The sequence below is a fragment of the Gobius niger genome (genome assembly GCF_951799975.1).
Source record: "Gobius niger genome assembly, chromosome: 22".
NCBI lineage: Eukaryota > Metazoa > Chordata > Actinopteri > Gobiiformes > Gobiidae > Gobius > Gobius niger.
The window spans coordinates 9,980,132-10,004,754 of NC_136873.1; the positions used below are offsets into that span (position 1 = coordinate 9,980,132).

General features: G+C 40.2%; 2 protein-coding genes across 2 annotated transcripts; one reads left to right on the plus strand and one right to left on the minus strand.

Moving 5' to 3' along the window:
- Nucleotides 1-10,819: 10,819 nt before the first annotated feature.
- On the minus strand, nucleotides 10,820-13,252 carry LOC306981415 (ribonuclease inhibitor-like). The gene is made up of 5 exons (XM_079581030.1): nucleotides 12,961-13,252; nucleotides 12,711-12,884; nucleotides 11,779-11,955; nucleotides 11,469-11,642; nucleotides 10,820-10,938 (listed from the first exon to the last, which is right to left on the minus strand). Exons 1-5 carry the CDS (start codon nucleotides 13,233-13,235, stop codon nucleotides 10,923-10,925), a joined length of 816 nt encoding a protein of 271 aa, XP_079437156.1. The 5' UTR covers nucleotides 13,236-13,252; the 3' UTR covers nucleotides 10,820-10,922.
- A 6,456-nt stretch (nucleotides 13,253-19,708) lies between these two features.
- LOC306981596 (uncharacterized protein) lies at nucleotides 19,709-24,379 on the plus strand (the record flags this gene model as incomplete). The annotated part of the gene is made up of 2 exons (XM_079581205.1): nucleotides 19,709-19,744; nucleotides 24,052-24,379. Exon 2 carries the CDS (start codon nucleotides 24,071-24,073, stop codon nucleotides 24,377-24,379), a length of 309 nt encoding a protein of 102 aa, XP_079437331.1. The 5' UTR covers nucleotides 19,709-19,744; nucleotides 24,052-24,070.
- Nucleotides 24,380-24,623: the final 244 nt, after the last annotated feature.

Genomic DNA, 24,623 nt, shown 5'->3' on the forward strand with positions numbered 1-24,623 from the left:
TGGTACCCCACTTCTACGGTGCTGTTACAGGACCAGAGTACCAGGATCACTGAATAAAATTACCCTGGTACTCCACTTCTACTGTGCTGATACAGGACCAGAGTACCAGGATGACTCTGAATAAAATGACCCTGGTAACCCGCTTCCACTGTGCTGATACAGGACCATAGTATCAGGGTCACTCTGAATAAAATGACCCTGGTACTCCACTTCCACTGTGCTGATACAGGACCAGAGTACCAGGGTCACTCTGAATAAAATGACCCTGGTGCTCCACTTCCACTGTGCTGATACAGGACCAGAGTACCAGGATAACTGAATAAAATGACCCTGGTGCTCCACTTCCACTGTGCTGATACAGGACTAGAGTATCAGGGTCACTCTAAATAAAATGAACCTGGTACTCCACTTCCACTGTGCTGATAAAGGACCAGAGTATCAGGGTCACTCTGAATAAAATGACCCTGGTACTCCACTTCCACTGTGCTGATACAGGACCAGAGTACCAGGATAACTGAATAAAATGACACTGGTGCTCCACTTCCAATCTGCTGATACAGGACCAGAGTACCAGGATCACTGAATAAAATGACCCTGGTACCCCGCTTCCACTGTGCTGATACAGGACCAGAGTATCAGGATAACTCTGCATAAAAGACCCTGGTACTCCACTTCCACTCTGCTGATACAGGACCAGAGTACAAGGATGACTCTGAATAAAAATACCCTGGTACTCCACTTCCACTTTGCTGATACAGGACCAGAGTATCAGGGTCACTCTGGATAAAATGACCCTGGTACTCCACTTCCACTGTGCTGATACAGGACCAGAGTACCAGGGTCACTCTGAATAAAATAGCCTGGTGCTCCACTTCCACTGTGCTGATACAGGACCAGAGTACCAGGATAACTGAATAAAATGACCCTGGTGCTCCACTTCCACTGTGCTGATACAGGACTAGAGTATCAGGGTCACTCTAAATAAAATGAACCTGGTACTCCACTTCCACTGTGCTGATACAGGACCAGAGTATCAGGATAACTCTGCATAAAAGACCCTGGTACTCCACTTCCACTCTGCTGATACAGGACCAGAGTACCAGGATGACTCTGAATAAAATTACCCTGGTACTCCACTTCTACTGTGCTGATACAGGACCAGAGTACCAGGATGACTCTGAATAAAATGACCCTGGTACTCCACTTCCACTGTGCTGATACAGGACCAGAGTACCAGGATGACTCTGAATAAAAGACCCTGGTACTCCACTTCCACTGTGCTGATACAGGACCAGAGTATCAGGGTCACTCTGAATAAAATGACCCTGGTACTCCACTTCCACTGTGCTGATACAGGACCAGAGTATCAGGGTCACTGAATAAAATTACCCTGGTACTCCACTTCTACTGTGCTGATACAGGACCAGAGTACCAGGATGACTCTGAATAAAATGACCCTGGTACTCCACTTCCACTGTGCTGATACAGGACCAGAGTACCAGGATGACTCTGAATAAAATGACCCTGGTACTCCACTTCCACTGTGCTGATACAGGACCAGAGTATCAGGGTCACTCTGAATAAAATGACCCTGGTACTCCACTTCCACTGTGCTGATACAGGACCAGAGTACCAGGGTCACTCTAAATAAAATGACCCTGGTACTCCACTTCCACTGTGCTGATACAGGACCAGAGTATCAGGGTCACTCTGAATAAAAAGACGCTGGTACTCTGCTTCCACTGTGCTAATTCAGGACCAGAGTACTACGGTCACTCTAAATAATATTAACCTGGTACTCTATTTCCACTGTGCTAATTCAGGACCAGAGTACTACGGTCACTCTAAATAAAATGAACCTGGTACTCCACTTCCACTGTGCTGATACAGGACAAGAGTATCAGGGTCACTCTACATAAAATGACGCTGGTACTCCACTTCCACTCTGCTGATACCGGACCAGAGTACCAGGATCACTGAATAAAATTACCCTGGTACTCCACTTCTACTGTGCTGATACAGTACCAGAGTACCAGGGTCACTCTGAATAAAATGACCCTGGTACTCCACTTCCACTGTGCTGATACAGGACCAGAGAACCAGGGTCACTCTGAATAAAATGACCCTGGTACTCTGCTTCCACTGTGCTGATACAGGACCAGAGTATCAGGTTCACTCTGAATAAAATGACGCTGGTACTCCACTTCCACTCTGCTGATACAGGACCAGAGTACCAGGATCACTGAATAAAATTACCCTGGTACTCCACTTCTACTGTGCTGATACAGGACCAGAGTACCAAGGTCACTCTGAATAAAATGACCCTGGTACCCCACTTCTACGGTGCTGAATCAGGACCAGAGTACCAAGGTCACTCTGAATAAAATGACCCTGGTACCCCACTTCTACGGTGCTGATACAGGACCAGAGTATCAGGGTCACTCTGAATAAAATGACCCTGGTACTCCACTTCCACTGTGCAGATACAGGACCAGAGTACCAAGGTCACTCTGAATAAAATGACCCTGGTACCCCACTTCTACGGTGCTGATACAGGACCAGAGTACCAGGGTCACTCTGAATAAAATGACCCTGGTAATCTGCTTCCAATATGCTGATTCAGGACCAGAGTACTAGGGTCACTCTAAATAAAATGAACCTGGTACTCCACTTCCACTGTGCTGATACATGACCAGAGTATCAGGGTCACTCTGAATAAAATGACGCTGGTACTCCACTTCCACTCTGCTGATACAGGACCAGAGTACCAGGATCACTGAATAAAATTACCTTGGTACTCCACTTCTACTGTGCTGATACAGGACCATAGTACCAATGTCACTCTGAATAAAATGACCCTGGTGCTCCACTTCCACTGTGCTGATACACGACCAGAGTACCAGGATAACTGAATAAAATGACCCTGGTGCTCCACTTCCACTGTGCTGAAACAGGACCAGAGTATCAGGGTCACTCTGAATAAAATGACCCTGGTACTCCACTTCCACTCTGCTGATACAGGACCAGAGTACCAAGGTCACTCTGAATAAAATGACCCTGGTACCCCACTTCTACGGTGCTGAATCAGGACCAGAGTACCAAGGTCACTCTGAATAAAATGACCCTGGTACCCCACTTCTACGGTGCTGATACAGGACCAGAGTATCAGGGTCACTCTGAATAAAATGACCCTGGTACTCCACTTCCACTGTGCAGATACAGGACCAGAGTACCAAGGTCACTCTGAATAAAATGACCCTGGTACCCCACTTCTACGGTGCTGATACAGGACCAGAGTACCAGGGTCACTCTGAATAAAATGACCCTGGTAATCTGCTTCCAATATGCTGATTCAGGACCAGAGTACTAGGGTCACTCTAAATAAAATGAACCTGGTACTCCACTTCCACTGTGCTGATACAGGACCAGAGTATCAGGGTCACTCTGAATAAAATGACGCTGGTACTCCACTTCCACTCTGCTGATACAGGACCAGAGTACCAGGATCACTGAATAAAATTACCTTGGTACTCCACTTCTACTGTGCTGATACAGGACATTGGTACTACGGTCACTCTAAATAATATTAACCTGGTACTCTATTTCCACTGTGCAAATTCAGGACCAGAGTACTACGGTCACTCTAAATAAAATGAACCTGGTACTCCACTTCCACTGTGCTGATACAGGACAAGAGTATCAGGGTCACTCTACATAAAATGACGCTGGTACTCCACTTCCACTCTGCTGATACCGGACCAGAGTACCAGGATCACTGAATAAAATTACCCTGGTACTCCACTTCTACTGTGCTGATACAGTACCAGAGTACCAGGGTCACTCTGAATAAAATGACCCTGGTACTCAACTTCCACTGTGCTGATACAGGACCAGAGAACCAGGGTCACTCTGAATAAAATGACCCTGGTACTCTGCTTCCACTGTGCTGATACAGGACCAGAGTATCAGGTTCACTCTGAATAAAATGACGCTGGTACTCCACTTCCACTCTGCTGATACAGGACCAGAGTACCAGGATCACTGAATAAAATTATCCTGGTACTCCACTTCTACTGTGCTGATACAGGACCAGAGTACCAAGGTCACTCTGAATAAAATGACCCTGGTACCCCACTTCTACGGTGCTGAATCAGGACCAGAGTACCAAGGTCACTCTGAATAAAATGACCCTGGTACCCCACTTCTACGGTGCTGATACAGGACCAGAGTATCAGGGTCACTCTGAATAAAATGACCCTGGTACTCCACTTCCACTGTGCAGATACAGGACCAGAGTACCAAGGTCACTCTGAATAAAATGACCCTGGTACCCCACTTCTACGGTGCTGATACAGGACCAGAGTACCAGGGTCACTCTGAATAAAATGACCCTGGTAATCTGCTTCCAATATGCTGATTCAGGACCAGAGTACTAGGGTCACTCTAAATAAAATGAACCTGGTACTCCACTTCCACTGTGCTGATACAGGACCAGAGTATCAGGGTCACTCTGAATAAAATGACGCTGGTACTCCACTTCCACTCTGCTGATACAGGACCAGAGTACCAGGATCACTGAATAAAATTACCTTGGTACTCCACTTCTACTGTGCTGATACAGGACCATAGTACCAATGTCACTCTGAATAAAATGACCCTGGTGCTCCACTTCCACTGTGCTGATACACGACCAGAGTACCAGGATAACTGAATAAAATGACCCTGGTGCTCCACTTCCACTGTGCTGAAACAGGACCAGAGTATCAGGGTCACTCTGAATAAAATGACCCTGGTACTCCACTTCCACTCTGCTGATACAGGACCAGAGTACCAAGGTCACTCTGAATAAAATGACCCTGGTACCCCACTTCTACGGTGCTGAATCAGGACCAGAGTACCAAGGTCACTCTGAATAAAATGACCCTGGTACCCCACTTCTACGGTGCTGATACAGGACCAGAGTATCAGGGTCACTCTGAATAAAATGACCCTGGTACTCCACTTCCACTGTGCAGATACAGGACCAGAGTACCAAGGTCACTCTGAATAAAATGACCCTGGTAATCTGCTTCCAATATGCTGATTCAGGACCAGAGTACTAGGGTCACTCTAAATAAAATGAACCTGGTACTCCACTTCCACTGTGCTGATACAGGACCAGAGTATCAGGGTCACTCTGAATAAAATGACGCTGGTACTCCACTTCCACTCTGCTGATACAGGACCAGAGTACCAGGATCACTGAATAAAATTACCTTGGTACTCCACTTCTACTGTGCTGATACAGGACCATAGTACCAATGTCACTCTGAATAAAATGACCCTGGTGCTCCACTTCCACTGTGCTGATACACGACCAGAGTACCAGGATAACTGAATAAAATGACCCTGGTGCTCCACTTCCACTGTGCTGAAACAGGACCAGAGTATCAGGGTCACTCTGAATAAAATGACCCTGGTACTCCACTTCCACTCTGCTGATACAGGACCAGAGTACCAAGGTCACTCTGAATAAAATGACCCTGGTACCCCACTTCTACGGTGCTGAATCAGGACCAGAGTACCAAGGTCACTCTGAATAAAATGACCCTGGTACCCCACTTCTACTGTGCTGATACAGGACCAGAGTACCAGGATGACTCTGAATAAAATGACCCTGGTACTCCACTTCCACTGTGCTGATACAGGACCAGAGTACCAGGATGACTCTGAATAAAAGACCCTGGTACTCCACTTCCACTGTGCTGATACAGGACCAGAGTATCAGGGTCACTCTGAATAAAATGACCCTGGTACTCCACTTCCACTGTGCTGATACAGGACCAGAGTATCAGGGTCACTGAATAAAATTACCCTGGTACTCCACTTCTACTGTGCTGATACAGGACCAGAGTACCAGGATGACTCTGAATAAAATGACCCTGGTACTCCACTTCCACTGTGCTGATACAGGACCAGAGTACCAGGATGACTCTGAATAAAAGACCCTGGTACTCCACTTCCACTGTGCTGATACAGGACCAGAGTATCAGGGTCACTCTGAATAAAATGACCCTGGTACTCCACTTCCACTGTGCTGATACAGGACCAGAGTATCAGGGTCACTGAATAAAATTACCCTGGTACTCCACTTCTACTGTGCTGATACAGGACCAGAGTACCAGGATGACTCTGAATAAAATGACCCTGGTACTCCACTTCCACTGTGCTGATACAGGACCAGAGTATCAGGGTCACTCTGAATAAAATGACCCTGGTACTCCACTTCCACTGTGCTGATACAGGACCAGAGTACCAGGGTCACTCTGAATAAAAAGACGCTGGTACTCTATTTCCACTGTGCTATTTCAGGACCAGAGTACTACGGTCACTCTAAATAAAATGAACCTGGTACTCCACTTCCACTGTGCTGATACAGGACAAGAGTATCAGGGTCACTCTACATAAAATGACGCTGGTACTCCACTTCCACTCTCCTGATACCGGACCAGAGTACCAGGATCACTGAATAAAATTACCCTGGTACTCCACTTCCACTGTGCTGATACAGGACCAGAGAACCAGGGTCACTCTGAATAAAATGACCCTGGTACTCTGCTTCCACTGTGCTGATACAGGACCAGAGTATCAGGTTCACTCTGAATAAAATGACGCTGGTACTCCACTTCCACTCTGCTGATACAGGACCAGAGTACCAGGATCACTGAATAAAATTACCCTGGTGCTCCACTTCCACTGTGCTGATACAGGACCAGAGTACCAAGGTCACTCTGAATAAAATGACCCTGGTACCCCACTTCTACGGTGCTGAATCAGGACCAGAGTACCAAGGTCACTCTGAATAAAATGACCCTGGTACCCCACTTCTACGGTGCTGATACAGGACCAGAGTATCAGGGTCACTCTGAATAAAATGACCCTGGTACTCCACTTCCACTGTGCAGATACAGGACCAGAGTACCAAGGTCACTCTGAATAAAATGACCCTGGTACCCCACTTCTACGGTGCTGATACAGGACCAGAGTACCAGGGTCACTCTGAATAAAATGACCCTGGTAATCTGCTTCCAATATGCTGATTCAGGACCAGAGTACTAGGGTCACTCTAAATAAAATGAACCTGGTACTCCACTTCCACTGTGCTGATACAGGACCAGAGTATCAGGGTCACTCTGAATAAAATGACGCTGGTACTCCACTTCCACTCTGCTGATACAGGACCAGAGTACCAGGATCACTGAATAAAATTACCTTGGTACTCCACTTCTACTGTGCTGATACAGGACCATAGTACCAATGTCACTCTGAATAAAATGACCCTGGTGCTCCACTTCCACTGTGCTGATACACGACCAGAGTACCAGGATAACTGAATAAAATGACCCTGGTGCTCCACTTCCACTGTGCTGAAACAGGACCAGAGTATCAGGGTCACTCTGAATAAAATGACCCTGGTACTCCACTTCCACTCTGCTGATACAGGACCAGAGTACCAGGATCACTGAATAAAATTACCCTGGTACTCCACTTCTACTGTGCTGATACAGGACCAGAGTATCAGGGTCACTCTGAATAAAATGACCCTGGTACTCCACTTCCACTGTGCTGATACAGGACCAGAGTACCAGGGTCACTCTGAATAAAATGACCCTGGTGCTCCACTTCCACTGTGCTGATACAGGACCAGAGTACCAGGATAACTGAATAAAATGACCCTGGTGCTCCACTTCCACTGTGCTGATACAGGACTAGAGTATCAGGGTCACTCTAAATAAAATGAACCTGGTACTCCACTTCCACTGTGCTGATACAGGACCAGAGTACCAGGATAACTGAATAAAATGACCCTGGTGCTCCACTTCCACTCTGCTGATACAGGACCAGAGTACCAGGATCACTGAATAAAATGACCCTGGTACCCCGCTTCCACTGTGCTGATACAGGACCAGAGTATCAGGATAACTCTGCATAAAAGACCCTGGTACTCCACTTCCACTTTGCTGATACAGGACCAGAGTATCAGGGTCACTCTGAATAAAAGACCCTGGTACTCCACTTCCACTGTGCTGATACAGGACCAGAGTACCAGGGTCACTCTGAATAAAATACCCTGGTACTCCACTTCCACTTTGCTGATACAGGACCAGAGTACCAGGGTCACTCTGAATAAAATGACCCTGGTACTCCACTTCTACTGTGCTGATACAGGACCAGAGTACCAGGGTCACTCTGAATAAAAGACCCTGGTACTCCACTTCCACTGTGCTGATACAGGACCAGAGTACCAGGGTCACTCTGAATAAAAGACCCTGGTACTCCACTTCCACTGTGCTGATACAGGACCAGAGTACCAGGGTCACTCTGAATAAAAGACCCTGGTACTCCACTTCCACTGTGCTGATACAGGACCAGAGTACCAGGGTCACTCTGAATAAGTAAGTTATACTTCCTCCCACTCCTTTTCGAGTTTATGTACAGCATTATGTTTATATGTAAGTATATATGTCATGAATGCATGTTAAAATGTCGCAAAAGCTGCACATGTTAATGTAAAAAATGGTGTAAAAATTGTATATATATTGTACATCGAACTCGAAATAAACAATAAACAAACAAACAAACAATACAATGACCCTGGTGCTTTGTGTCAGAAAGAACCCTGACATGAAGTTATTTTCTGACACCAAAACTCTTGAGCAGATGGAGCACCAGGGTCGCTTACAGACACAAACCTGCTACTACTGTTCCAGATATTGTAAAAAAAAAAAAAAATACAAAAAAAATGAATACAAAAAAAAAGACCATGGTACTCCACTTTCATAATTTGTCAGAAAATATTTTGTTGTATATTGTCTATGCTACTTACTGACACTGTTACAATTACACTGTGCTGTTACAGGACCAGTCGATTAGGGTCACTAAAAGTAACCCTGGTTCTCCAACTTAAAGATTTTGCCAAAAGAAAGGCTATTTACTTATTTACAAAAGATGAACCGAAACAAAGTTACTAAAAACTAGTGATGGGTCCAGCAACACAGAAGCACCGGCGCATGTGTCGAGCTCATCGACGCGCGTGTCACTTTAAGAGAAACCGCGTGACCGATGCTGCTGCTGTGTCGCTCGTCACTGACGCACCAAACTGTGTTTAAAAGGCACCGCATCTGCAAGTGTCAATGAGATGAATCACTGTCAACAGCTTTCCCCATGAACGGTTCAGGGCTGTGCCATTTGGTTTCACTTGTTAAAGGGACTATAAGGAGTTTAAAAATGTTAAAATTAAGTATTTTCCTCCCCCTACATGTTCCAGCCATGTCCTAATGTGTAGAATGAGCTCAGACCTGTTCACAACTGTCTCTAAAATCCTGTACGGTCACTCAAAAAGGTGTCACTTCGGCCCGAATTGCCGTCATGCACGAGCTTAATATAGAAGGTGAGGTGGCAGTAGTGAGTATAAAATGGCGAACTTGCTTCCAGCCCCTTTAAGCTAAATAACTGTAAAAATATGAATGTAAACAGCTCAACTAAACAGCTCAATCAATCAATCAATCAATCAATCAATCTCTGTGGGTTGAGCGCTGGGTTTATATGGCCAGGCTCTACTATACGAGTGATCGCGATGTCGTCACATCCGTTGGCCGTGGTCGGCAATTTACATTTTCATATTTGATAAACATTTTATTAAATCCTATAATCAGCAAAAACAATGTCCATAAACAGTGCATTGCTTCTCTTGAGCTGTAACAGATCTATCATTTTATAAAACCGAGTTAGAGGCCTGTATGCATCAGCTGTTGCCGACCATTCACCAAAACATCCGGCGAAAATTGCGGAAGTAGACAATAACAGCGATCGCTCGTACGATGCTGTCAGTTGGAATCCCGGTCTTCGCTTTTTCTTTTTTTTTTTCTTTTGTAGGCACCCACTGGGAAGAACATAAATCTGCGCCTATACCCCAGCTTCCTCTGCACCCTGTGAGCTGTATTCCCCAAAGCTGGGGTAATAGTGTCAACAAGACGCAACAAAACGAATGCCAAAACATTGGACATATTTTTTTATATATATAAAAAATAAAATAAGAAAATAAAAAGCCATTTAAATTGGTAAATCACATTCACTATGTTCACTTTAATTTTCACCTAACATGTAATATAGCACCATAGGAAATACAGCAACATTGAATCAGTGTGTTTTGTGAGTCTCAACTAAGTATCTCAACACAGCATCAATACAGTTTGGGGGATGTGCCGGAACCTCATCTACACATCACTACTAAAAACTAAACCAACAAGGATACAAAACCGATGTCACAAAAGCGAGTGTCCCCAAAACTAATCACAGTAGGCCTGAACAAAAACAAAATGAGACACAAGCTAACGCAACTAAAACCGAGTGTTCCTAGAAAAATACACAAAGTCGTGACAGACATGACGGGACAAAGATTAGTAGCCTTGAATGTCCCGAAGTCTGGCCTTTTATAGGTGTGGCTGCACCAGGTGGTTGATGGTTGATTGGGGCCAGGTGTTCAGATGCCACACAAATCAGGACCAGGGACGAGCAGCCAACCGGATCTGAGCTTGAAACGAGTCCTCTAGTGCCAGGCCAGGGCTCACACAGCCAGGTCTCCATGGAGGACATAGAGAAATTAGCCAAACAACTAAAACTAGGTGGGTGTGAGAGAATGTTTTTAACTCTGTAAAGCACTTTGTGTTACAAGACATGTTTGAAAAGCACTATATAAATAAAATTGATTGATTGATTGACTAAAATGAATACAAAATGGAGGGAAACTGGGGGTTTTGGGGCTGTAACATTCTGTCTTCAGGTTTATTCTGGATCAGACTCAGTAAAACTATGAAGAGAAAAGGAGCGTTCTCTCTGGGCTCAGTCTGAGGTGTCGCCACTACTCGTCTTCAGGACCGAGATCACCACCAATCATAGCTGTTGAGAAGAAGAAAAAATAAATATTTTATTCTCCGCTGTATTAGATCCACAAGAAATGCATTTAAACGAGACTCTGAAACACATCAAGGATAAAAGTCCATTAACACTGTCGGCATTTGTATAAACAATGTTCAGGTTTTGGGCCAGTCCTGTCTCTAACAAACATAAACTTTACTGGAAACAAAGAAAAAACAACCTAATCTTCACAATAATATCACAAATTTTCCACTGATTCAAAGTTTCTCATAGATTTATTTGGGAAATTGTCATTTTATCTCCCATTTTGGTGGTAACGTCTCCACTTTAGTCGCTCCAACAGACTCTGAACTTTACAGACTTGGACTCAACTACATGTGGAAGGTTTTTTTCACAGGGATTTTAACAGATTTATTGAGCTTTGAACCAAAAAACAAGGAGACATTTGAAAGTCTTATCATCCAAAACAGACCTGGAAGGCAAATGTCTAAAATAGTTGAAAAAGACTGAACGGCTCCAGCTCAAAACAGTCTCATGAAGTCAGTACTTACTCCAGTGTCTCCAGTCGACAGTGCGGGCTCTGTTTAAGCTCCAGGAGCTCCTTCACATCTGACTCACTCAGACTGTTATGTGTCACGTCCAGGTAAGTGAGATGTGAGGGGTTGGACTGCAGAGCTGAGGCCAAAGCGGAACAGCTGATCTTTGACAAACGACAGCGCCACAATCTGAATAAAGCATAAATGAAGTGATTAAATTCCAGAAAGAGAGTAGATCAAACACACACAAACAATCTTATTTGAGCTGTGAGTAAAAAGTATTTGAATGCTGTTGGTTTGTCCTAAATCTCGACAGTGAACCGACTTGAGACTCTTCAGGCGACAGTCTGGGCTCTGCAGAAAACCACACAGATGAGACACTTCTGAGTCAGACAGGTGTTTGTTAGAACCCAGGTCCAGGTCAGTGAGATGTGACGGGTTGGATTTCAGAGCTGAGGCCAGAGAGGAACAGCTGATCTTTGACAAACCACAGTGAACCAATCTGAATGAAGAAAAAAATAAGTCGTTAAGGTCCATGGTAAACTCAGATGAGGCTATAAACACAAAATTCTGAGACTCTTGTCAACAACAGACACTCTGTAGATTCTCAGACTGTTCCTTCACTCAGAGTCTGTTCAATATTTACATCCCATAAAAAAGAGAGGTTCAGTTTTCCTTTATTATTATAATGTTTCCAATCACAGCTTGACGCCCATGTTTATTTGAGTCAGTTCTATATTGATGTGAAAGCGTGTGTTCAAAGGTTCCCTGTGGCCTGGTGTCTGCAGTGACAGGAGAATAGTTACTGTCCCTTTAAGGCCACACAGTGGTCGAAGAGGAGTTCTTTTTACTAGTTTCCTTCTTGAAAGCTCGTCTAAGCAATCCCATTTTGACGGTCCGGCACCACTGCATTCCCAGCGTGTGCGCCACACTCCCAAACTGCAGAACCGGCAACCCACCTCCCTCAGCACACGCCTCACCCCCACATGCCCCACGCACCATGTAAACACAAACACGTGAACAAGAGCTCACACGTGTTTGAAGCAGAAGATGCAGCAACAGTTAGCGGCTAGCAGTTTAGCATTATGGTAGAAGTTTGCAAAAAGAGCGTGAACTGACAAACATCTGACCTGCTCTGATGCAACTGAAATCCTAATGAAATAGCCGTTTGTTTAATAATCCAAAAGCTCTAACATGTTCATTGAATTTAATTAAATAAATGTGCAAAAGAAAGAAAGAAAACGACCCAAAACTGACCTGAGAACAGAGAGTTGACAGTGAGGACTCTTCAGTCCAGAACACAGTGCAGACACTGAAGAGTCACTCAGTTTATTTAGACTCAGATCCAGCTCTCTGAGGTGGGAGGGGCTGCAGCTCAGCGCTGACGCCAACACTTCACAGTGAAGATCTGAGAGTCCACAGTTAATAAACCTGTAACAGATGTTAGAGTCACATGTGTGTGATTGTAACGTGTGAGTGAAGCTTCTGTCTGTGACTGAGGACTCACACAGCCTTCCTGCAGTTCCTCACCGCTGGGACCAGTCTCAGTCGACCCTCTGCGGACGTGTTGTACTTGTTTAGGTCCAGCTCCTCCAGGACCTGCTCTGACATCTGCAGCATGTACGCCAGAGCCGAGCACTGGATCTCAGACAGTTTCTCCTTAGATCCACCTCCAGACTTCAGGAAGTCCTGGATCTGCTGCTGCACAGACTGGTCCTTCAGCTCCATCAGACAGTGGAAGATGTTGATGCTTCTGTCGGGAGAGACTTTCTTTGAGTTCATCTCTTTAAGGTTTTTAATGACTTCTGTGATTTCTGATTCCTTTATTGGACTCAGCAAAGCTCCTAAAAGTCTGTGGTTGGACTCCAGACTGAGGCCATGAAGGAACCGCACACTAGGGCTGCTCGATTATTGAAAAAAATAATAATCACGATTATTTTTGTCATAATTGAAATCACGATTAATCAACCGATTATTTGTTGCCTTTAAAAAAATCCAGCAAAAAAGTGACAAAAACCCATCAAAAAAGTGACAAAAATCCATCAAAAAAGTGACAAAAATCCAGCAAAAAAAAAGACAAAAATCCAGCAGAAAAAGACAAAAATCCATCAAAAAAGTGACAAAAATCCAGCAAAAAAGTGACAAAAATCCAGCAAAAAAGTGACAAAAATCCAGCAAAAAAGTGACAAAAATCCAGCAAAAAAGTGACAAAAATCAAGCAAAAAAAAGACAAAAATTCAGCCAAAAAATGACAAAGTACGCCTTGAGTAAGAAGAGGTCCCTGTTTCACACCTGCCCCCTGCTGGCCAGCCCTCACACCTGCGCAAGCAAACTGAGCTGCGCGGCCTGATGACATCATCACACAGCGCCGTTTGTTTTTATGTCAGACAAAAGCATGAGCCGTGGCACGGGAAAAGCGAAGGGAAATAACAAGTCTGCTTTGCAAAAAAAAAAAATAGAAAATAAAAATTGGGAAGAAAAAAAAATTGGGAAAAAAAAAAAATTGGAAAAAAAAAAAAAAGTCATTTTTTTTGTCATTTTTTGGTCATATTTCTATCATATTTTTTGTCATTTTTTTGTCATTTTTTTGTCCCATTTTTGTCATTTTTTGTCACATTTTTGTCATTTTTTTGTCATTTTTTGTCATTTTTTTGTCACATTTTTGTCATTTTTTTGTCATTTTTTGTCATTTTTTTGTCATTTTTTTGTCATTTTTTGGTCATATTTTTGTCACATTTTTGTCATTTTTTGTCACATTTTTGCCATTCACTGCAGCCATTTTGAGAGAGACATTTTATACAAGGCAGTTATTCTAATTTACTGCATTTACAGACCAACAGAAGGTTTGTCATCACTGTAGTGTGATATAGACTGGTGCTATGGGACTGACAAAAGCAGAACACTCCCTCTTTAAAGGATCTGTATCCTGCTATTTTAGTCATTCCAAAGTTAAGTATAGGCACGTATATGAATGATTGTACCTCTACCGCTGAGGGTGAGTCAGAGTGATTAAAGTCAATTACTCTGGGACTGGATTAACAGGAAACATGAGAGCGTGTGCCTGTTTGTCACGCACTCTTTTGTGTCGACAGTAGTAAACCTCACTCTGCAGCGGCCGATGTTTAGGAGAATCAATCACATGTGAGAGAGAGAAGAGACGTATAACCTTTCCGGTAACACTTTACATTACAGGCCGGTAAGTCCTCGGTACTTGCAGTGGTAATTCTAGATACTTATTGTGGTACTTAAAGGATACAATAGTGAGAAAAAAGTGACAAAAATCCAGCAAAAAAAAAGAAAAAAATCCAGTAAAAAAAAGACAAAAATCCAGCAAAAAAAAAGACAAAAATCCAGCAAAAAAAGACAGAAATCCAGCAAAAAAAAGACAAAATTCAGTAAAAAAGTGACAAAAATTCAGTAAAAAAGTGACAAAAATCCAGTAAAAAAGTGACAAAAATCCAGAAAAAAAAGATAAAAATCCAGCAAAAAACAGAAAAAAATCCAGCAAAAAAGTGACAAAAATCCAGCAAAAAATGACAAAAATCCAGCAAAAAAAAAAAAAAATCCAGCAAAAAAAGACAAAAATCCAGCAAAAAACAACAAAATCCAGCAAAAAAAAAGAGACAAAAATCCAGCAAAAAAGTGACAAAAATCCAGTAAAAAAAGTGACAAAAATCCAACAAAAAAATGAAAAAAATCCAGTAAAAAAGTGACAAAAATCCAGCAAAAAAGTGACAAAAATCCAGTAAAAAAATGACAAAAATCCAGTAAAAAAATGACAAAAATCCAGGAAAAAAAAAAGAAAAAAATCCAGCAAAAAAATAAAAAAATCCTGGAAAAAAGTGACAAAAATCCAGCAAAAAAGTGACAAAAATCCAGCAAAAAAACACCCCTGAGAAACACTGATTCTAAGTACATAGAAGTGTGACCTTCATTACTAAGAGTTACCCCTGTATCTCTTAGTAATGAGAGATACAGGGGTAACTCTGTGTCTCCCTGACTAGTAATTAACACTATAAGTACCACAGACTTACCGGCCCGAAATGCAAAGTGCTACCGGAGCGGATATCGTCCCCAGAGCGAGAGAAAACAGCCGTAAAGAAAGGATCCGGACCTCACCCTGCTGTTCTCTTCTCAGAGGAATGAACCGCTGTAACGTCTGCCGAACACGTCAGTCTGAAAACAGTCCGTGATGAGGAACACGCCCGAATGCAGTCCGTGAAGAGGAACACGCCCGAGAAAAGTCCATGAAGAGAATCCTATAGAGACTGAACACAAAGGCTATACTATCCTATCTGATCTGATCTTAGTGTTACTCACCTGGATCAGACGCTCTCAGACACCTGAGTCACATGACCAGCCCCAACCCTCCTCTTTTTCTTCTTCTTCTTTCAACCCAAACCAAGAAGAGTGCTGCCCCCTACTGCATCCACTGTGTGCATGCATTAAGACGAAAACGTGACAAAATCCAGCAAAAAAATGAGAAAATCCAGCAAAAAAGTGGCAAAAATCCAGCAAAAAAAATGAGAAAAATCCAGCAAAAAAGTGGCAAAAATCCAGCAAAAAAAATGACAAAAATCCAGCAAAAAAGTGACAAAAATCCAGCAAAAAAGTGATAAAAATCCAGCAAAAAAGTGACAAAAATCCAGCAAAAAAGTGACAAAAATCCAGCAAAATAATGACAAAAATCCAGCAAAAAAATGACAAAAATCCAGCAAAAAAGTGACAAAAATCCAGCAAAAAAAATGACAAAAATCCAGCAAAAAAATGACAAAAAACAGCAAAAAAATAACAAAAATCCAGCGAAAAAATGACAAAAATCCAGCAAAAAAAAGACAAAAAACAGCAAAAAAATGACAAAAATCCAGCAAAAAAATGACAAAAATCCAGCAAAAAAATGACAAAAATCCAGCAAAAAAGTGATAAAAATCCAGCAAAAGAGTGACAAAAATCCAGCAAAAAAATGACAAAAATCCAGCAAAAAAATGACAAAAATCCAGCAAAAAAGTGACAAAAATCCAGCAAAAAAAATGACAAAAATCCAGCAAAAAAAGTGACAAAAATCCAGCAGAAAAAAAGACAAAAAAACCAGCAAAAAAGAGACAAAAATCCAGCAAAAAAAAGACAAAAAAACCAGCAAAAAAATGACAAAAATCCAGCAAAAAAAGTGACAAAAATCCAGCAGAAAAAAAGACAAAAAAAACAGCAAAAAAATGACAAAAATCCAGCAGGGGGCAGAAGAGAGAATCAGACCACCTGTAATCACCTGTCCTGGTTATGTGTGATTCCAGAGATCCATATAAAGACACAATACCTGTTTCGAGTGGTCTCATCATTGCATTGTCTTATACATTTCGTCAGTTTCTCTGAATGTCTTAGGTGTATCTGACCTGTTACACCATCGGGGCGTTCCATAATCGTGTGATCATTTTGCTGTCTGTGTGTATAAATACTGTGAGCTGTGAACTGTTCTTCAGAGCATCTCGTATCCAGGTACATTTTTTTGCTGTTTTTTTTGCTGGATTTTTGTCATTTTTTTGGTAAATTTTTGTCACTTTTTTGCTGGATTTTTGTCTTTTTTCTGCTGGATTTTTGTCACTTTTCTGCTGGATTTTTGTCTTTTTTCTGCTGGATTTTTGTCAATTTTTTGATCAATTTTTGTCACTTTTTTGATAAAAATGTGATAAAAATGTGATAAAAAATGTGACAAAAATGTGACAAAATGTGATAAAAATGTGATAAAAAATGACAAAAATGTGACAAAAATGTGACAAAAATGTGACAAAAATGTGACAAAAATGTGATAAAAAAATGACAAAAATGTGACAAAAATGTTACAAAAATGTTACAAAAATGTGATAAAAATGTGATAAGAATGTGACAAAAAATGACAAAAATGTGAAAAAAATGTGATAAAAATGTGACAAAAATGTGACAAAAATGTGACAAAAATGTGACAAAAATGTGACAAAAATGTGATAAAAATGTGAAAAAATGTGACAAAAATGTGATAAAAATGTGACAAAAATGTGATAAAAAAATGACAAAAAAATGACAAAAATGTGATAAAAAAATGACAAAAAAATGACAAAAATGTGATTAAAAAATGTGATAAAAATGTGACAAAAATGTGACAAAAATATGACAAAAATGTGATAAAAATGTGACAAAAATGTGACAAAAATGTGATAAAAAATGGCATGATTATAATTATTATTACAAACAAATGTGTAAAATGGGTGAAACTCAAGGGACTTTTAATGTACCTTTGGAGTTTTGCCCATTTTCCACATTTGTTTGTAAGGGCTCTTTGTTTTTAGAATCCCTCCCTGGCCCTGCTTCACCGTTGACCTACGTTTGACTGAACTCCACAGTTAGTTCCTGTTCTTGCAGAGTTTCGGTTCTGCCGTGACGGAGCAGCAGCAGCAGCAGCAGCAGAGGAGGAGTGTGAGCTCAGAAAACACAGGCAACATATGAACTCACAGTCAAACGCAGTCAATAGTTCAGCAAAACAATGAGTCCTTGGCTTGAACTAAAACAGTATAAGCTACAAATCGGGGACAACAGCTGCATTTTGTTTCTGCCGAGTTCAAGCTCACGCCTCATAGACTCAACACTTTCATCCTTTCATTCATAACTTGAAGGAACTTTTGTAAAATGACTCAACTATCTTAAAATGTGCGTTCCGTTAGTGAAGTTCCTCTCGTGACTGCGACACATATAAACTTCTCAAAACCAGCCAAACATTTGTGTAAAATGTATAAAAAACAGAGGTCTGAGGTTCTGTGGAGGGGTTCTGAGGGGCATGAGTGTGATGTCCCAGAGGCCCAGTGCTCAGTATACCAGATTATCTGAGAGATTAAGAGCCACCAGAGGGGTATAAAAGGCGTCACGTCCCTCTAGTGGAGGAGTTGTGTCATTGCATCTATGTAATGATAGAGATTCATGTGGCTTTTCTCACTAATTGTGGGCCGGTGTCAGGTATTACGGGCCTTATCTTAATCTGACCGGCCCAAAAGTACGTCGGCCCATCGGGAAAACTCCCGAATCTCCCCGTGGCCCGTCCAGCCCTGAGTAACTACAATAAAAAGAGGGGAAGTTCAGCAGCATTTACGATAAGGAAAGCACTTTAATAATTAGAAAAATGCTTGAATAAACCGGTTAATACAGCAATAATGTGCGCTAACAGCAGAGCTAAAGTTAGCATTTGACCTGTTGATCTTTGGGGTCTGTATACCAACATTTTCCAAACCAGGTCCCAGTGGAAAGATCTGAAAATGCCGTTTACGTGTCATGACTCGTCTTTCGTTCATCCGTTTTTGTATGTTTTTCTTGTGTTTGCTCTATTCCTGCGTTTTATTTTGACGTGTGTTCTGTCCTTGTGATTTTGCATGACTTCCCTCGTTACCTGCCGGCCCCGCCCTGATGTGCTTCACCTGTGCCCCGTTTCCTCTTGTATTTATACCCCGCGTCGCGTCATTGTCTTTGTCAGCCCCGGTTAGTTTGTGTTCTCTGGATTTTGTTATTTTGGTTTTCATCATTTATTAAACACCACCGGTTTTGTTGCAGTCCCGCATTTTGTTTTTTTCTTTTCTTCGCACCATCCACAACCATGACATTATGTGGCTCTGTTGTTGCGACGTCCCCTTTAACTAAAACGATGACGTCACGGCTCCAGAGTCTGTGATCCATAATGACCTGAGAGTGAGTTTTCCTCGTGGATCTGTGATGGTTTGACTCCGCCCCTCTTTGCTCCACAAGCCACGGGTGACAAGAGGAAAAACACGAGTCAGTCTGTGTTTTTGGACTGACAGGAAAAGAATGAACTCTCCTCCTCGTCTCTTCTGTAGAAACTAAATCCTTCAGTTTCATTTGACCTGTTTCTACATCCTGTTCTATCATCTGTGTCGGCGTCACAGCGCCTCACACAGGCCTGGAGGACGAATCGCAGACCTGAGTCGACCCGTGTGGACGCTCACGCTTACTGAGCTGCTTCAGGCTCACAGAGGAAGTTTCTGAAGATAAAAGCGTGTCGTCTTCATGTGGAAACAGCCTAAGATCGTCCGAAGGGTGAATAATTAACCTTTAGGCGCCGCGTGTGGACAGGGAGTCATTTATCATCCGAGCAATAAAGTGTGGGGAGCGTCCGCAGAGCCACGGTCAAAGTGCAGTCGAAGCCACGGTCGAGGCTCAGTCGAGGCTCAGGCGAGGCTCAGTCGAGGCTCAGTCGAGAGGCGAGTCTTGTTCTTCTGAAGCTGTGAAAAACGTTGTGTGGAGACTCTTCATCAGCGGTGAGTAAAAACCAACACACACAAACCTGGGGGAACACACAGACTTAACCGTGTAACTCCTGTTCTGTAATATATGAACCCTTTTTAAACACAATGAACCCGGGTTAGAAATGAGGCGGCAAAGTGACAAACATTCAATATAAACGTGGTCAAATCAAAGCGAGGATCAATTAAAGTACGTGGTTCTTACAAAGACACACTTTCACACAATCAAATGTAAATAGGTGGTTGTTTCTGTGATTTAAATGTAGAAACTTGTGGTGTTTGCTGTTTGTGTTGCTCTGCCTAAGTGAGGAGTCTGAAAGAAAAGAGAATCTGAGTGTCGCAGCAGGTCAATGTGCTAATGCTAACCCCATACCAGTGCCAGCTGATGCTAAGCAAACCCCATGTATTCCTATGTAAAGCTAACCACATGCTAATGCTAACCCCATGTATTCCTATGTAAAGCTAGCCCCATGCTAATGCCAACCCCATGTATTCCTATGTAAAACTAACCCCATGATAATGCTAACCCCATGTATTCCTATGTAAAGCTAACCCCATGCTAATGCTAACTCCATGTATTCCTATGTAAAGCTAGCCCCATGCTAATGCTAACCCCATGTATTCCTATGTAAAGCTAACCACATGCTAATGCTAGCACCATGTATTCCTATGTAAAGCTAACCACATGCTAATGCTAGCCCTCTGTATTCCTATGTAAAGCTAACCACATGCTAATGCTAGCCGAAAACAATGTGTCAAAACAATGTGACAAAAAAGTGAGGAAAAATTTATGAAAAAGTGGCAAAATGTGATAAGAAATTGACAAAAATGTGACAAAAAATGACAAAAATGTGATAAAAATTTGACCAAAAAAATGACAATAAATGACAAAAAATTGACGAAAAATTACAATTTTTTTTTTAAAAAAATGTAAGAAATGTGATAAATATTTGACAAAAATGTGACAAAAAATGACAAAAATATGACAAAAAATTAACAAAAATGTACTAAAAAATGTAATAAAAAATAACAAAAAAATGACCAAAAAATGTGACAAAAAAGTGACAAAAATGTGATAAAAATTTGACCAAAAAAAATGACAAAAAATTGACTAAAAATTACAAAAAAAATTACAAAAAATTTAATAGAAAATAACAAAAAAATGACGAAAATGTGACAAAAACTGAAAAAATATGACAAAAAATGTAATAAAAAATTGACCAAAAATTGACCAAAAAATGACAAAAAAATGACAAAAAAATAACAAAAAAATGACAAAAAAATGACAAAAAAATGACAAAAATGACAAAAATGTGACAAAAAAATGACAAAAATGTGACAAAAAAATAACAAAAATGTACTAAAAAATGTACTAGAAAAAAACAAAAAAATTACAAAAAAATTACAAAAAAAATGACAAAAAATAACAAAAATGCGACAAAAAATGACAAAAAATGACAAAAAATTGACAAAAAAGTGACAAAAAAGTGACAAATGTGATAAAAATTTGACAAAAAAAAGACAATAAATGACAAAAAAAATTACAAAAAATTGACAAAAAATTACAAAAAAATTACAAAAATAATAATAAAGAATAACAAAAAAAATGACGAAAATGTGAGAAAAACTGAAAAAAAATGACAAAAAATGTAATAAAAAATTGACCAAAAAATGACAAAAAATGACAAAAAATGACAAAAAATGACAAAAAAATGACAAAAAAATGACAAAAATAAGTTGAATACCCAACAAAAAAATGATGGGAAATAAAAATCTGCTGACGTGAGGAAAAAGATCCTCTTGGTTCAGGCGGGTGGTAAGAGGTTAAAAGGCTTTTTAGGCAAAATGTATAAAAAACCCATATGACAGTTGAGTCACATTAGTCACATGTTGGTCTGGCCCCTGAATGCATCATGTATCTTCTGATGTATAAACTATGTAAATCTGATTTTGAATATTGTGATGTAGAGACAGGATGGAAACTTTAACAGGCTCCTTCTGTGTTGTGATCCTGGTGGTGGGAGGGTAAATTTCTGCTTTTTTTTCTTGTAATTCTTTTCTTTGCTTCTGCACTCAGTTGTATATTTTAACTGTGTGTCCCTGTCCATAAGCACTTCTGGGGATTCCCTTTTACAACGCGGACGTTAATGATATAAATTGTATGATATAAATAGTCATGTTTTGTAAATAAATGAGTACAAAGCTACAAAGATTTTTTGTTGAATTTTTGTCACTTTTTTGTCGAATTTTTGTCTTTTTTTTTGTTGAATTTTTGTCACATTTTTGTCACATTTTTGGATGAATTTTTGTCACTTTTTTGTTGAAATTTTGTCACATTTTTGTCATTTTTTGGTTGAATTTTTGTCACATTTTTGTCACATTTTTGTCATTTTTTTGTTGAATTTTTGTCACATTTTTGTCACATTTTTGTTGAATTTTTGTCACATTTTTGTCACATTTTTGTCACATTTTTGTTGAATTTTTGTCACATTTTTGTCATTTTTTGGTTGAATTTTTGTCACATTTTTGTCACTTTTTGGTTGAGTTTTTGTCACATTTTTGTCACTTTTTGGTTGAGTTTTTGTCACATTTTTGTCACATTTTTGTCATTTTTTTGTTGAATTTTTGTCACATTTTTGTCACATTTTTGGTTGAATTTTTGTCACTTTTTTGTTGAAATTTTGTCACATTTTTGTCATTTTTTGGTTGAATTTTTGTCACATTTTTGTCACATTTTTGTCATTTTTCTGTTGAATTTTTGTCACATTTTTGTCACATTTTTGTTGAATTTTTGTCACATTTTTGTCACATTTTTGTCACATTTTTGTTGATTTTTTGTCACATTTTTGTCATTTTTTGGTTGAGTTTTTGTCACATTTTTGTCACTTTTTGGTTGAGTTTTTGTCACATTTTTGTCACTTTTTGGTTGAGTTTTTGTCACATTTTTGTCACATTTTTGTCATTTTTTTGTTGAATTTTTGTCACATTTTTGTCATTTTTTGGTTGAATTTGTCACATTTTTTCACTTTTTTGTCACTTTTTGGTTGAGTTTTTGTCACATTTTTGTCACATTTTTGTCACATTTTTGTCACATTTTTGTCACATTTTTGTCACATTTTTGTCATTTTTTTGTTGAATTTTTGTCACATTTTTGTCACATTTTTGTCACATTTTTGTTGAATTTTTGTCACATTTTTGTCACTTTTTGGTTGAGTTTTTGTCACATTTTTGTCACTTTTTGGTTGAGTTTTTGTCACATTTTTGTCACATTTTTGTCATTTTTTTGTTGAATTTTTGTCACATTTTTGTCATTTTTTGGTTGAATTTGTCACATTTTTTCACTTTTTTGTCACTTTTTGGTTGAGTTTTTGTCACATTTTTGTCACATTTTTGTCACATTTTTGTCACATTTTTGTCACATTTTTGTCACATTTTTGTCATTTTTTTGTTGAATTTTTGTCACATTTTTGTCACATTTTTGTCACATTTTTGTTGAATTTTTGTCACATTTTTGTCATTTTTTGGTCTAATTTTTGTTGAATTTTTGTCACATTTTTGTCATTTTTTGGTTGAATTTTTGTCACATTTTTGTCACTTTTTGGTTGAGTTTTTGTCACATTTTTGTCACATTTTTGTCATTTTTTTGTTGAATTTTTGTCACATTTTTGTCATTTTTTTGTTGAATTTTTGTCACATTTTTTCACTTTTTTGTCACTTTTTGGTTGAGTTTTTGTCACATTTTTGTCACATTTTTGTCACATTTTTTTCACATTTTTGTCACATTTTTGTCACATTTTTGTCATTTTTTTGTTGAATTTTTGTCACATTTTTGTCACATTTTTGTCACATTTTTGTTGAATTTTTGTCACATTTTTTGTCATTTTTTGGTCTAATTTTTGTCATTTTTTTGTCACTTTTTTGTCACTTTTTTGTCACATTGTTGTTGAATTTTTGTCACATTTTTGTCACTTTTTGGTTGATTTTTTGTCACATTTTTGTCACATTTTTGTCATTTTTTTGTTGAATTTTTGTCACATTTTTGTCATTTTTTTGTTGAATTTTTGTCACTTTTTTGTCACATTTTGGTTGAATTTTTGTCATTTTTTTGTTGAATTTATGTCATTTTTTTGTTGAATTTTTGTTGTTCCCTTTTACAAAGCGGACGTTAATGATATAAATAGTCCTGCTTTGTAAACAAATGAATAAAAAGCTACAAAGATCGTCGATGGAGACGGATGTGCAGCGACGATGTGAACTGATTAAACCCTGTTCAGCATCAGTTACTTCCGTGTGTGATTTTACAAAGATATTTTCTTCTTCAGGTGAACTGAAGCTGGAGTCATGGCCACATCGGAGTCTCCTTCTGTGATCGACGCGCTCATGAACGCCCTTTATGACCTCATAGATGAAGATCTTACAGACTTCAAGCTGCACCTGAGAGACAGGACTCTGTTAGGCAGGTTTGAGGTCATCAAGAGAAGTAAACTAGAGAAAAAATCCCGGGCGGAGATGGTGGAGGTCATGATGGACAACTACGGCGTCTACACCATCCACGTCATGGAGAGAGTCCTGAGGGCCATGAACAAGAACTCCACAGCAGACGAGCTGTGTGGATGTGCCTATGATCCAGAAGGTAGGACTGACCTCTGAACCTGAAGGTAGGACTGACCTCTGACCCTGAAGGTAAAGGTAGGACTGACCTCTGACCCTGAAGGTGAAACTGACCTCTGACCCTGAAGGTGAAACTGACCTCTGACCCTGAAGGTAGGACTGACGTCACCTCTTCTTTCCGGAAGATCATCCACAACACCGTGTTTTTGTAACAACCTCTTACTCCCGCCTGAACCGAGAGGATTTTTTTCCTCACGTCATCAGATTCTTTTTTGTTGGGTAT